At 41.0% G+C, this 15,328-nt stretch overlaps 2 protein-coding genes across 2 annotated transcripts; both read left to right on the plus strand.

The window, feature by feature from the left end:
* Nucleotides 1-3,983: 3,983 nt before the first annotated feature.
* LOC116222357 lies at nt 3,984-7,688 on the plus strand. The gene is made up of 2 exons (XM_031576052.1): nt 3,984-4,321; nt 5,124-7,688. The coding sequence occupies exon 2, from the start codon at nt 5,134-5,136 to the stop codon at nt 6,943-6,945; it is 1,812 nt and encodes a 603-aa protein (XP_031431912.1). The 5' UTR covers nt 3,984-4,321; nt 5,124-5,133; the 3' UTR covers nt 6,946-7,688.
* Nucleotides 7,689-7,749: 61 nt separating this feature from the next.
* Nucleotides 7,750-15,320, plus strand: si:dkeyp-84f3.9 (zinc finger protein 62 homolog). The gene is made up of 2 exons (XM_012818180.2): nt 7,750-8,155; nt 10,603-15,320. The coding sequence occupies exon 2, from the start codon at nt 10,977-10,979 to the stop codon at nt 15,000-15,002; it is 4,026 nt and encodes a 1,341-aa protein (XP_012673634.2). The 5' UTR covers nt 7,750-8,155; nt 10,603-10,976; the 3' UTR covers nt 15,003-15,320.
* Nucleotides 15,321-15,328: the final 8 nt, after the last annotated feature.

Genomic DNA, 15,328 nt, shown 5'->3' on the forward strand with positions numbered 1-15,328 from the left:
AATCTGAACTACTTCACACATTTTATTTAATGTTTGGAGTGTCCTGAACATATTCCACCCCCCTTTCATTGAGACACAATCTTTAGTTTTTTCAGCAAAGAGTGATACATGTCACATGGCCCTACCATTGAAGATAATGCATTTTCGCCTGTCTGATCACCTATGTTTAAAGTATTGTGGAGCATTCAGGGACGTAAATCTCAACTACTTCACACATTTTATTTAATGTTTGGAATGTCCTAAACATATTCCACCCCCCTTTCATTGAGACACAATCTTTAGTTTCATCAGCAAAGAGTGATACATGTCACATGGCAATACCCTGCCATTGAAGATAATGCATTTGCGCCTGTGTGATCTGTGTGTCAAGTGTTTTTTCACAGTGAATGACCAGAATAATGACTGCTAAACATATTTTACCCTTTCTTTACAGTGTTCTGAACATGTTCAACCAACTTTATTGAAGACATAATCCTTTTATCAGCAGATTGTTGTGTGTTTTACTGTTTCTTACTACAATATTTACAATGATGCCTGTTTAGTCAGTGTTCCCTATATTTAAACAAGAAAATCATACTTTTGTAACATCAGTGAATCGTTTTTAACCCATTTTGATGTTACTATGAAAGTAATATTAATTGTCAATTTTCAGCTACATCTTAGTCATTATCAAAGTATCCTGTACGCTTAAAATTAACTCACTATATCTTACCTTGTTTTAAAGCAAGTTAATATAATGCACACAATCTTTAGTTTTTTCAGCAAAGAGTGATACGTGTCACATGGCAATACCCTGGCATTGGAGATAATCCCTTTTCACCTGTGTGATCTGTGTGTCAAGTGTTTTTTCACAGTGAATGGCCAGAATAATGACTGCTAAACATATTTTACCCTTTCTTTACAGTTCTGAACAAGTTCAACCAACTTTAATGAAGGCATAATCCTTTTATCAGCATAATGGGGTGTGTTTTACTTTTTCTTAATACAATATTGTCTGTTTAGTCATTGTTCATTATATTAAAACAAGAAAACCATACTTTTGTAACATCAGTGAATCGTTTTTAACCCATTTTGATGTTACTATGAAATTAATATCTCTGATAGTTTAAGAAAACACGGGGCTAATAAGGGACTTTTATTTTGAAAAATCGTAACCGGAAGTCGCTCGAGCTCATTTGCCTATAGTTGCTCACTGAACGCTGCTGCAAATGAGCTCGAGCGACTTCCGGTTACGATTTTTCAAACTAAAAGTCCCTTATTAATTATGAATTGAATTGAATTATTAGCCCCATGTTTCTTAAACTGTCAGAAATATTAATTTCTTAGTAACATCAAAATTGGTTAAAAACGATTCACTGATGTTACAAAAGTATGGTTTTCTTGTTTTAATATAATGAACACTGACTAAACAGGCAATACTGTATTAAGAAAAAGTAAAACACACCCCAATATGCTGATAAAAGGATTATGCTTAAAGTTGGTTGAACTTGTTCAGAACACTGTAAAGAAAGGGTAAAATGTGTTTAGCAGTCATTATTCTGGTCATTCACTGTGAAAAAACACTTGACACACAAATCACACAGGTGAAAATGGATTATCTCCAACATAGACATAGTATACATACATAGTATACTATGTCTATGATCTCCAATGCCAGGGTATTGCCATGTGACACGTATCACACTTTACTGATGAAACTAAAGCTTGTGTCTCAATACAAGTAATAATAATAATAATAATAATAAAACTTTATTTATATAGCACCTTTCATGCAAAAGAATGCAGCTCAAAGTGCTTTACAGCAAATACATAATATGCACAAAGAAATTACATGCACATAAAAATAGACATCAAAGAAACATAACTCAGATATAGTGCAAAAATATATATATATATATATATAATTATAGAGATATATTTAATCTAACCCCTTAATATCACCAGTAGAGATTTAAATGAAATTAAATTAAAAGTATTTATATATATATATATATATATATATAGTGCGAAATGGTAGCTAGTTAAAGGCTAATGTGAAGAGGTACGTCTTTAGTTTTCTTTTAAAGATGTTAAGCGAGCTGGCTTCCCTGATGTCTATAGGCAGTATGTTCCATAGCACTGGGGCGTAATTGACAAATGCTGCGTCCCCGATTTTCTTACGGCTTTTGCTGGGAACCTCCAATAAACCAGCATTCGATGATCGCAGTGTTCTTGAGGGCAAGTATTTGACTAGGGAGTTTGCAATGTAACTTGGTCCTGGCCCATTAAGGGCTTTGTATATTAGGAGAAGGACCTTAAAGTCAATTCTAAAAGTTACTGGAAGCCAGTGCAGAGCAGCTAAAACTGGACTAATGTGCTCTCTCCTTTTGGTTCTGGTTAATAGCCGAGCTGCAGAGTTTTGAATGAGCTGAAGTCTCTCAGTTGTTTTTTTGGGAGGCCAGTAAGGATTGCATTACAATAATCAAGACGGCTTGAAATAAAGGCATGAATCAGTTTTTCAGCATCTTTTTGATTTATAAATGGCAGGACTTTAGCTATGTTTTTAAGGTGGAAAAATGATGTTTTCGTCACCTTGTTAATGTGAGACTTGAAGCTTAAATCTGAATCTAAAATAAGACTTGTAACCTCCGTTTTAATCAAGGGAGTTAATTTCCCCAAATTATTAAACAGCATTTCTCTTTTTGTTTTAGGGCCGACTAGTAGGATCTCAGTTTTGTCCTCGTTTAACTTTAAGAAATTATTGCTCATCCACTTATTTATCACCAAAAGACAGGTAGTAATGGAGTTTATTGCTGCAGCATCATTTGGCTCAGCAGAGATGTACAGTTGCGTGTCATCAGCATAACTATGGAAACATACATTGTGTTCTCTAATGATGTCCCCAAGTGGCAGCATGTACAGTGAGAATAATAATGGACCCAGGCAGCTCCCTTGTGCAACCCCAAAGCAGATGTCATGTTTCTTAGACACATGATCTCCAAGCCTGACATAAAACGTTCTCCCTTTGATGTATGTTCTGAACCAGTTTAATACAGAGTCAGAAAGCCCAACTAACTTTTCAAGACGATGAATTAGGATGTCATGATCAATAGTATCAAATGCTGCACTTAGGTCTAAGAGGACCAGGATTGAGACCTTATTTGCATCCAAATGTAGTCTGAGGTCGCTGATTACTTTGGTAAGAGCAGTTTCAGTGCTGTGGCATGTTCTAAAGCCTGATTGAAATTTCTCCAGGATATTGTTTTCTTTGAGAAAGGAGTTTATTTGCACTGAAACTATCTTTTCAAGTACTTTACTAATGAATGGAAGATTGGAAATTGGCCTATAGTTGATCAGTGCATTACCATCTAGGTTGGGGTTTTTTTAGTAAGGGTTTTACAACAGCTGTTTTAAAGGCATCTGGGAAGATGCCAGTTTGAAGAGATGTATTTATAATCTTCAGGACATGACTTGAAACACTGTCAAACAAGTGGGGTGGAATATGTTCTGGACACTCCAAACATTAAATAAAATGTGTGAAGTAGTTGTGACTTACGTCCCACAAGAAAATCATACTTTTGTAACATCAGTGAATCGTTTTTAACCCATTTGGATGTTACTATGAAATTAGTATTAATGTTGACTGTCAATTCAGCTACAGCTTAGTCATTATCAAAGTATCCTGTACACTTAAAAGTAACTCACTATATCTTACCTGGTTTTAAAGCAAGTTATTATAATGCACAGATAACAAAATACTATTATAAAGTCTGATCTAGCGAGTAGACAGATTAGGACTTTATAATGACAAATAGGCTACTATAACTTTCAAACACGCTTTCAACTATTTTCCCGATCATTATGACAAATGCAACAATAAAACTCGTTCCATAAAAAAAGTTTTTTTATATCACCCAGTCGATTAACAGGGTTGTTTGTTGTTAAAACCTTTCATTTGATAGAACAAACTCATTTTACTTCCTCGTTTAGTTTCACTTCCTGGGGTTATTGTGGGTTATCGTTGCTAGCCGAACGGAACTCATGCACGGCATGAGGAATAAAGCACTCCAATGAACTCCCAGACTAACTGGTGATAATTATAGACAAGTAAAAAGTCAGAACAGTGATAAGTAAACGAGTGTGGAGCAACGGTCCTGATAGCTACAGAAGTTTACACAAACCAAAGTGTGTCGAGGACTGCAATCGTTTCATGGGAGGAGTAGATCTCGGAGGTCAACACTGCTTATGTTTTTGTTAGCAACACCGTGCAATTAAGCGGTACTATCGGTTGTTCCACCATATCCGAGTGGTCGCATTTGTGAACGCTCATATATTGCACAAGGTGAGTGGCATCACGATGCCGACTGCTTGTTTCAGATAACTTGTCATGAAGGGTCTACTGAGACACAGGCATACCGATCCACCTCCCAAACATGCTGGATACATCACACGTGAGCATTTCTACCACTGATAGTTTTTACACTTCACAACGTTAAGTGGCACTGCTGAGATCAGTGCTTCATCTGACTACAATGTCGAGAATAATTTCTCCTTGTACGAAATGGCGGGTGTCTAGTGCGGACATATGTTTCGTAAGTTGTTAACGTTACATTTATACATATAAAGATGCATGCTTAAGTAGCCCTATTTTTTGTATTTAAACACTTTTCTCTCTGGCTAGCCTTTATTGAACAGAGCTGTGAGACATGGTATGACTAGTAATGTTCATCCGTCTATGTTAAGTTTCATAACATGTAGCGTGAGTGGTAAAACATTTTAGATAGCCTTCATGATTATGTGATATTTGTACGCATACATCATAATTGGAAGTATTCATGTTGGTTATTGGATAAAGCGCTTTGGCTATGTTGCTGCATGACTTCATTCTTACCTGTCAGTCAGATATCCTTCCAATGTTCACACAGAAACAGATATGTCAGAACTGTTATTAAATAGGATTGGTCTGGGTTTAGGGTGACCACCGCCATGACACGTTAAAAAAATGTGTTTAGCCCAAAACGTTGTTGGGGGGTCAGACCATTAGGATAACTACACATCGAGTACGTATATTGATGACGTCTATTGATCTGTGACAAGATGATATACTCGCAAGCCTAACGTCTGGTGTGTCTCATGTTTTCCAGTAATGTCAACATGGCAACGCTGTTGCATCAAAGAATCCAGAGGCCACAGGAGATTTTTTCCACCACCCCGAGCACATCCAACCAGATACAGCCCGTCCCTGTATGCATTGCTTGCGGGAGAACGTTTCCAGACAAAGGGTCTTTGGAGGACCATGCATGCCCCGCAGCCAGCTTCATCTGCAACTGTGGAGTGGGGTTCACTGATTACGAGGCGATGTGCTACCATCGTAATGGTCACAGTGACACATACCCTTTCCAGTCGAATCATGTCAGCCTTGTGAAGCACAGAGTGCAAGATGCCCGGCTGCGGGAGATGAAGCTGAGGAAGCTGAGGATGCTTCGGAGCATCGATCGGAAGCAGCAGAAGAAGCTGCGACCAGCACAGAACCCTAGCTTGTCTATGGCCTTTGCAGCACTGAGGAAACCTGCACCACCTGTGACCCCTGCCTTTATTAATGTACCTCTTTTGGCCGCTCACACGTCATATGTGTCCCCTGTTACAATTCGAATCACCTCTCCCGCGTCCTCCTTGGCTTCCGTGACTCCTCCCGACTCCTCTTCAAAAACCATGCCCTCTACAGCGCTTCCTGAGCAACCTAGAACCCCGGTTGTTCCCAAGCTTGGGGCCACCGTGAATCTTAATTGGAAATTTCAACCAGTTGTGCTACTTAGAACCAAAAGGAAGTTCCTTGCCAGGGCCCGACATATGTGCGCGACCTGCATGGCCACTTTCAGGGCCAAGAAAAATCTAATGGAACATGTTGCTTCTCATTCCTTTACATATGTTTACGGCTGCTTGCGTTGTGGCCTCCTGCTGCTCGATACCACTTCTCCTTCCTACCAACACTACTGTGGTCGGCATTACGCAAGCCGCAGAGACAGATTCACAACAGGGTGCTTCACAACAAGGTGCTTCATTGGTGATTTAGCTGTTATTGACCAAAAACAAGAGAACTTATTACGGTGTCCACATTGTGCTGCAACTTATTATCAACCGTGGCAGTTGAACCTACATCTAAAGCTAGCGCATCGGAGCAGAAATGTGCTTTGTTCACCACAGACTGTAATGAATAAAGGACTAACAGAATCGATAACACAAAAGGCTGTGGCATCAGTGACACGTGGACAGGTGATCGTGAAGTCTCGGGAACCTGAAGAAAAGAAAACTGAAGTGCTAGGAATGAAAGTGATCAATGGAATGGTGAAACACACGGAGCCTCAGCCGGATGGGAAGGTGCTTCATCGAACAGTGGAAGATGTGATGAAAACTGGGGGAGGGGAGCCAGAAGCACTTTTGGAGATGATCACACATGTAACAGGGGGAAGTGTGGCTGAGGGAAGACTGATGGAGGTGGCACGGGGATTAGAAGATTTAAAGCAAGAAAGGAGGGAGCTGGAAACTGAGACAGAAAAATGCACTCTGAATCAGTTGAGGTGCGTGATCTGTGGCAAGAATCTCAGAACAGCACAGATGCTTGGGCGGCACTGCTGCAAGAGAAAAGTGACATTGTTGAGGCCGGACAAACTGCAGAGTAGGGATCTCAAGTTCAAAGATGGTTACAGAGGTTCGCTTAGTGGGTCAGCCCCTTGCTCTATGGCGGCGAGAGAATCGGATGGGATGGTGACACTCCAACTACAGACTTCCCATAACACAGAGATATGTGAACCAGTGCTTAAGAATATGAAAGAAGAGCCCACTGAGTTGAGTTGCACTGGTTTGTTTAATTCGGTTGCTGTGCAAACTAAAGCAGAGTTTGATGATGGGAGTTACGATGCAGCAATAAATCCCTCAATTACTAATCATTTCCCCACCAACGTTTGACTCTTGGGGAGGAGATTGAGGCCATCAAAAGATCATTTGGAAATGATACTCTGCAGAGTGTAATGAATGTCCAAACATTTGATGGAGACTTACAATCTGTATTACAGAAAGTAAATGCCTCATAATATCTAAAGTCGTTTACATGGTTTGCTGCAAATATTTACAGTAGTAGACTCAGTATAATTTATCTGAATATTGTAACAATTTTGCCAAAATGTTTCAAAAGTTCAATGTTTCTTTTTGACATGCAAGATTACAATGCAAACATAGATGCAAGATTACAATGCAAACATAGATTTTCTGGAAACATTGTGTGTTTCTAGGTTGGTTATGCTTGAAGAGTTTCGGATCCATTATAGGGGAAAACACTTTTTGTACTGAACATGCAACATGCATTTTATTTTTTGAGTGGGGAAGGGGCGTGAAGTGGGTCATTGTAGAATACCAGCTATGACATTTGTTATGCAAGATTGCACTGCTTTTTGCCAGACAGTGTCAGTCTGACAGATACAGTACAGGCTCATCTCTTGGTACAACTGTTGTAGTTGATTTAGAAAATTAAATGACATTGCACTTACATTTTTTTAAATGTATTATGTGATTCTTTTATGAATTTGTTTTTGGATTCCGTTATGACAGAAAATATCAGTACGAGGTACTGTTTGGTGTTTGTGAACATGAAGGGACTTGACCCATTTAGGAATGAAACTTCCGTTTAAATAAAATACATACATGTTGTCAAAGTTTATGTTTTCCTTCAACCTCCAGTGAGGGCACTAACCCTAACCTTAAATCTGAATCAAGAAGTCAAAGAAACACATGCCCTCCCCCTTCTTCGTTCTGCTGAATAATCTACCACTTTGCAATAGCCCACGAATCTTCAAAATAGAGTTGGGTCCCTGATCGCTATAGAACAGCACCTGCAGACTGGGATGCTTATTCCTCTATACATGCCTATGACGCAGCAGACGTTTTCCGCTATTGCGCGGATGCATTCTAGCTAATAAAATGCTATGTGGTTAGCAAACCATGAAATGCACTGCTAGCAAGCTAACGACAGTCTAGCAGCATGTAGATTTGTAGTTTCAATTGTGACAAAGGAGAATATGCAAACTAGAAAACGTTCGTCGGTGTTCGGTTATAGTCACTCGTTGTGGATGTGCACATCTAACCAGCTAGTTACGTATGTTGCTCGCTGACAAATCGTCTGGTAAGAATACTCAATGAAATGTCAGAAAAGTCATGCGTATTGTATGTTTTTCACAACAGGGCATTTATATTCAAGATTTGCATTAGTTACGAAACAGACATGGTGAATGGTAAAGGATTTGATTACCTATTATGAAAGAATAGAACATGAATGCGTAGTTGGTAGCAGTGTGGCTATAGCATTTTGTGCAGAACTTCTTGCCTCTTCTGAGATTTTTAAAGGTGTTGTTTTCTGACCATAAGTAAGGTTGTTCTTTGGCTAGCTAGCATGCTCAGTCTTGAAGTATGCTCGTTTTGGTGAATAACTGACTTAATGGCAAACTAACCAAAGAGCGCGTTTTCGTGTATAAATTGGAAGGTATGCGATAACCATATTTTACGTTACGTAAAGCTATTGACATAACAGATTCTGGTCGTCTTTCAGGTTGTCTTCAGAAGTGGTCGAATGTTTACTATCGTTTTAGCCACCAGTTCATCGAACTGTCCGTGTCTTATGTGTCCTCAAAAAACTAATAGAGATCGATTTGAAAACCTCAAGACTGTTTGAAATAACACTGCCCCATCACCTGTGACATTTCTTGTGTGGACATGCATTTCCAAACATATACTATAATTACCCTTTCACAACTCTTTGGGACATGGATTGCCATTACAGTATCAATAGTGTTGCAGTTAATTGCATTCTTGCAGTAAATTACTTACAACTGCATTGCATAATTGTTTTGAATCACAGTGATTCTGCATAGCCGGGTGGAACATGGGCATGGGTTCACTTCCCAGGTAGCAGGCCTACTGGTCAGATGTAAGCCCGGTAGGGTTAGTATGGTGGTTTGGATGGTCGGCCACTGATATTCTTCCACATGTGCAAGAAGGCCCAGCACTCGACCCTGGAACATGCCAGGCCATGTAAAGAATATATATAATATTTAGACTGTGGGGGTTGAGATTTTCCAGGGGCCCGTAAAGTTTTTAGCCTTACGCATGTGTAGTTGAAGAATGATAGAAAGGAAAGAATAGGCCAAGGTGAATGATTTCATTCTTGAGGCAGGGACACCACCTAGTAGTGGAAGTCGCTCCTTGTGTAGTTTGACTGCACTCCTCAATCACAGGTTAGGGCAAACCTGCTTTAGCTGTTAAACATAAACCCAGGTTTGGTTACACATACACCAGTATAGCACAGCTGTTAAATAACTAGGCTAAATGTTCACGTAAATGGATTTAGAGTTTAAAATAATGTGTCCCACATCATGTGTCAACTGCAAAGTAAACACTGCCTGCTTTGTGGATTTGCCAGTAATGAAATGCAGGTCAAAAATGTGCATCTGTAAACACAGCAAACATCACAAGGAATTTATGAGCTCCATGCTTGCAAAGTCAAACATCATGGGAGATCATCCCACAATGTCCAAAATGTGGAATACGAGTGTGCTTGCATGACATTGGTGAATGTGATGAGTCATGTGTATAAATGCTTGTTGGTGAATGTGCTGAGTCAACATCTATAAATGCTTAAGAATTTGAGAAGAAGCAAGTGAGGTCCAAAGCTAACAACAGGAAGTAGGGCATTATGGAAAAGTCAGTGTGTTGCAGGGCAAGGCCCTAGATGATGTGACCTATAATAAAGATCTCAGATATATGGGACTTATATATATATGACTTAAAATAATAAATGCCTTTAGGGCAATCAGAGTTATTACTAAAACACATTTGAGCAACTCATTATGATTACCTGTGTAATAATACAGTCCATTAAAAACGTGTTCAGACCACTTTTCTTTACATTTTGTTATGTTGTAGCCTTATGCTAAAATTATTTTTCCCTCATCGATCTACACTCGAGGTGACAAAGCAAAAGGGTTGTAAATATGCTTCAACCAAGTACTGAGTAAAGGGTCTGAATGCTTATTTGAATGTGATATTTCTTTATAATACATTTGCATTGAAAAAAAAAATCTTAAATCATATTTTTGCTTTGTCATTATACGATATTTAGTGGAGATTGATGAGTGAAGAAAATTCATTTAAATGATTTTAGGATAAGGCTGCAACATGAAATGTGAAAAAAGTGTCTCAATACTACTGAATGCACTGTACTTACTAATGAATGAGTAACCAGGCTGAATTGCTTTTCCAAAACTTTACGTTGGAAACTAATTCCATTGTTTTTTGTGTATATTGCTACTGTAATTACTTATGATGACAGTCATTTATAGTAATATATATATATATATATATATATACAGTAAATATAGTAATTTTATAGTAATTTAGTTTTCACCACAGATTTTATAGATATACTCGAGATGATACTGGTGGATGAGCAATTCTGCCTTTAGAATCTGTATGAAATTTCTCAAGAGCACAACTTGAAAGGGCCACCAAGAGAGTGTATGTATTGCAGAACCATTTTGTGAGGAAATACTTATGATCTTTTTCCCTTCTCTGTAGGCCTTGCTTCTGTCCTGATCTGGCTTTCACCTGTGACGACATCAACCATTGCGGCTGAAGTGACCAAGGACTGTCCTAGCACTGGCGACGACAATGCGGGACTAGGCAAGGACAGGATTTGGACATGAAAAGGGCGAATCATTATTTTGTCAGAGATGACAGTTGTATTGCCATCTCTGGAAAGATAGAAAGTGTACAATTCATTTCTGGTTCCAGTACACAGAAAAAAGTTAACTCTAGAGGCTACCACCAAATATAGACTGAGTGTCTATGAAAAGGAAAATAAACACCTGCAAAACATTTAGAAAGAAAATTTGCATTAGGTATCTGTAGCTCTAATTACAAGAGGCAAAAACAGACGTAGTGGGAAAAACATGACATCACAAATTACTCTGAAAGATCCTGAAATCAAAAAAGATGTTTCAAATATCTGCGAAACTGATAAAGGAAATACAAGGGATCCCAAAGATGAGTGGAGGGAGACGAACAAGCGTGAGGAATGTGTACTCAAAGTAACACGCAAAGTTGGCCGACCCTGTAAGAAATTGTCTGCCTTGGAGACGCAGCGTGTTACCCTGGACACCACAGCACCCAAGCAGACACTCCCTCTTGATCTCCTTAAATCTCCTCACAAACGTTTAAAAAAGCATGGCCTACAAGATGGCGGTGCTGACTTGAGAAGGTATAGCAGAGCATGTAAAGAAAAGAAGGATGATATATCTAAAAATGAATCGCGCAGGACAAAACGGCAACAAAACAACCCAACAAAGAGTCCGTCTCAGACAAAGAAGTTAAAATCAATCCCTTCACAACACAGGTCAGGCCACAGTCAACCTGTTCACTCACAGCATGCGATGGGAAGGAAACGGCAAGCTTTAGGCATTAAGTTGAGGGAAAAAAGTCCAGAAGTTTCCTCAAATGTACCTGACTCGCCTGCCCTGAATTTGAAGCCCCCGAAACACGTTTTGCTCAAATCTAATGAGTCACCTGGAAGAAATAAGCTAAATAAAACAAGAAAAAACGACAATCAAGGAGTCAAAGTAGTCGTGCCAATTAACCAGTCAAAATTACAGAAGAAGTTGATTACTAAGCCAGCTAGAATGGAAAAAATCAGAGCTCAAGAAACATTTTGTTCACGCCTTAAAACTAAGAAAACTGGTGTAAGCGCTAGGGGATCGCTACGAACTGAATTGCTTACGAATGCTACCTCACCAGGCATCCTGGTGACCCGTAAACCCGGAAAGCCGAAACGGACCAACATGGTTGTTGATGTGAAATCTGAAAAAGATGAAAGTGATTCTATAGCCTGTCATTCTGATACAGTCAAGGAAGGTGTCTCAAGTAACACCAAATTAAGAAAACCACGAAAAATAGACAAACGTAGTAAAAGATTTCGAAGAATGAAGGCAGAGGCCTTACTCAACTTAAAGAAAACGCCTGTTACTTTGGGAAACACAGAGGATGAGAAAAGTGACACCTTAAGCCCCATGCCGTGCGATCAAAGTGTAGACAAGTCTTTGTCCAGTGTAAAAGAAGAAGGCCAACTGATAGCGGAGCAAAAAACAAATGCACTTACAAAATTACCCTCCCAGCCCAGTGGGCCTAAGCGGAAACAACGGAGGAAACGCTCATGGTGGAAGGATAAAAGGAGAGCCCATGGACTACTTGCTGGGAGACAAGACATCAAAAAAGAACTCTCTAGTGTGGAGAGAATCCATAATATTCAATCGGTTCCATTAAACAGCCAACCTCGTGTAGATAGTAACAAAACAGAACTGGCTGTAAGTTTTGGAGATGCCCTGCCAGGCTCTGTGAAACCTCAGGCAGCATCTGGCCCTAGTCAAGTGGGGGACAGTGTAGAGGATGAAAATGGCGCCGCTATGAAATCACAGTTGGAAAACAAAAACAGTGGAGTCGATGAGAAAAGTTCAGGTGTAGAAAAGTCAGACATAACGGGACCGAGTGATGGTGAGCTGGAATCTGATTCTGGTTCAAACATGGAAGTTTCTCAGGCGTTTAGTCTGACCAGTCCAGACCTTTCTGGACCACCAGAAAAGGACGTGTCTGATATTTCATCTCTTGTGACCCCTGTTGTGGTAGGCTTTGATGTGCTAGATAAAAGCACTGAGCAGAGTAATCCCAAATCTGATGACTACCTTACCAATAAGAGCTTCCGTGCTACTAGGTCTGACACTGGATACATTCAGTCTGACCACCCACCTACCAGAGGTGGCCGAAAGCGCAGGGCAAGAGGCCCTGTGAAGTGTGAGTTTTGCAGTCGTCTTTTTATTCACATGTCTGCTTATGTCATCCACCGCCGGATTCATACTGGTGAGAAACCCCATGCGTGTGCAATATGCGGCAAGGCATTCGCTCAGAGGTCCAACCTTAATGCTCACATGAGGATCCACGATGGGATCAGGAGGATGCAGTGTTGTGGCGTGCAGTTCTCCAGTCAGGCGACATACCGCACGCACCGCAAAACCCACCAGCAGACGAGCAGAGAAGAAGATGAACACTTGAGTGGGTATGACGACACTCCAAACATCCAGGAGTCAGGAAAATCCTGCCCCTGTCCCATTTGTGGCAAAGGGTTCCGCTATCGCTCCATGCTGAAGACTCACATGCGAGTCCACAGCGGCGAGAAACCGTTTTCTTGTAAAGTTTGTGGCAAGTCCTTTTCTCAAGCAACCACAGTTCGTGTCCACGAGAGGATACATTGGTCAGTCAAGCCTTATGTGTGCCCTAATTGTGGCCGGGGTTTTTCCCAAATAGGGACTCTCAAGGTACACGCCTGCAAAAACAAAAGTGAAGCTCCCATCTCCGTAGCTGTAGCTTATCGTTGCCACCTGTGCCACAAATGCTTCAATGACAAACAACAGTATGAGCTTCATGTACAGTCCCATACTGATACGCAGCAATATGCTTGTGAATGTTGTGGTGAGACTTTCAGCCTTCCGTCTGAGCTTCAGGATCACCATTTCTATTGCACACAAAAGAAGACCACAGACACTGAACCCTCACCTCCTTTGTCTCGTCCTCACAGCCCTTCTTCACCAAGCCCCTCTACCCCACAAAGTCCCTTGTCTCCGCTTTCAGAGAGCCTTCCCAAACTAAAGCTGCTTACAAACGTGCAAACAACTTCTGCCAGACCGAAACTCAAACTTCAACGAAGCGCAACTCAAGAGCAGAACACCAACCGCAACAGACAACTGCCATTGCTGACGTGTCCCATTAAGTTAATGACCAACTCAATTGATGATTATGCACATCCTGAAAAGGCATCAGCCATCAGTCCTATCATATTTCAATTGAATAATTTGGATCAGAAGCCAGACCCAAGGAAGTATTTCTGCCCACGCTGCGGCCGTCTCTTCAGGCACGTGATGAGACTCCGAGCCCACATGCTCACTCATTCCCGACGCGAGGGCTACACCTGTGGGTGTGGCAAGACATTGGAAAACTGGAGGAAGTTCTGGCAGCATCAGCGAGTCCACAGGCAGAAAAAGGGACGCTTCTTTTGTCCCAGATGCACTCAGGGCTTTCGGTTTGTCAGTTCGTACAGAGACCACCTGCGAGAACATCCGGAGCTGAACGCTTACGCGTGCCCCCTCTGCCCGCTGACCTTCTCCAATTCAGAAGGCCTGAGAGCGCACCAGCGCGACTGGCACAAAGAAACTTTACCTTACATTTGCGACGTTTGTGGGAAGGGGTTTAGCAGACAGAGGACGCTGGACCGGCACAGTGTTTCACACCGGGCAGTTAGCCAGACGTGTTTTAAACAACAGGAGGTGGAGGAGGAGGAGGAGGAGGAGCCAGGTGTGATGCCTTATCAGTGTGCAAAATGCGAGTTTACTGTCAAGACGATTGATTTGCTCTTCCAGCACCAGCTTTGCCACTCACTTTCGGAGGACAAACTGTCGGAGGTTGAGGTTGGAGGCCAGAATCAACTAAACAGAGATCAGTACACCAACACAACCAGTCCTCGCCTAACCATAGACCCTAAGACACAAACATTTTCCACTACAACACATTCTGCAAACCCTCAAGTCTCGCCTCCCCTGGATCCTTTGCCTTCACATAACAGACAGCCGAAACAGCCAAGCCCGCAGACTGGTCAGGTAATAAGTACGTCACTCCAAAAACCACCTCTGCGCTCCACTCCTCATTCCAGTTCCAGTCCTCAGCCTGCTGAAGGGCAACTGGCGAAGCAGACATTGTTTACCTATGGAAAAGCCTCCATGAGTGCACAGCATCTTTTGGAGAGCATCCCTCCCCAAGATCATGTGTTTGTGGTGGAGAAAGGCACTGGCTCCAGCTGTGCAGACTGTGGGGCTGTTTTCACTGGTGTCTCAGAGCTCTTTGAGCACTATTTGCTACATGCAAGAGGAGAGGTTTAAAAAAAAAAAAAAAACTAAACAAAATGTTTTCTCATTCTCACTTTTTCCCCCACATCATTTACACCAATGTGTGTGTGTGTGTGCAAATGTTGTGTTTCAAGAGTCTCAAAGTAGGGATTCATGGATTTTATGTTTACAAAAATATCATGGAGATTGTAATTACATCTGTTGTTTATACTATGGAAATCTGTCTAGTGATGAAACCTACGTCTACAGTAGGAGCAGAAGGACCCGATAACATTTCTGATACATGTCCCATGGGCATTTATCAGATTTAGCATCAGAAATTACTAAATAAAGTGACCTTTTTTGCTTTGAGTGAATGG

This window comes from Clupea harengus, chromosome 11 (genome assembly GCF_900700415.2).
Source record: "Clupea harengus chromosome 11, Ch_v2.0.2, whole genome shotgun sequence".
NCBI classification, from domain to species: domain Eukaryota; kingdom Metazoa; phylum Chordata; class Actinopteri; order Clupeiformes; family Clupeidae; genus Clupea; species Clupea harengus.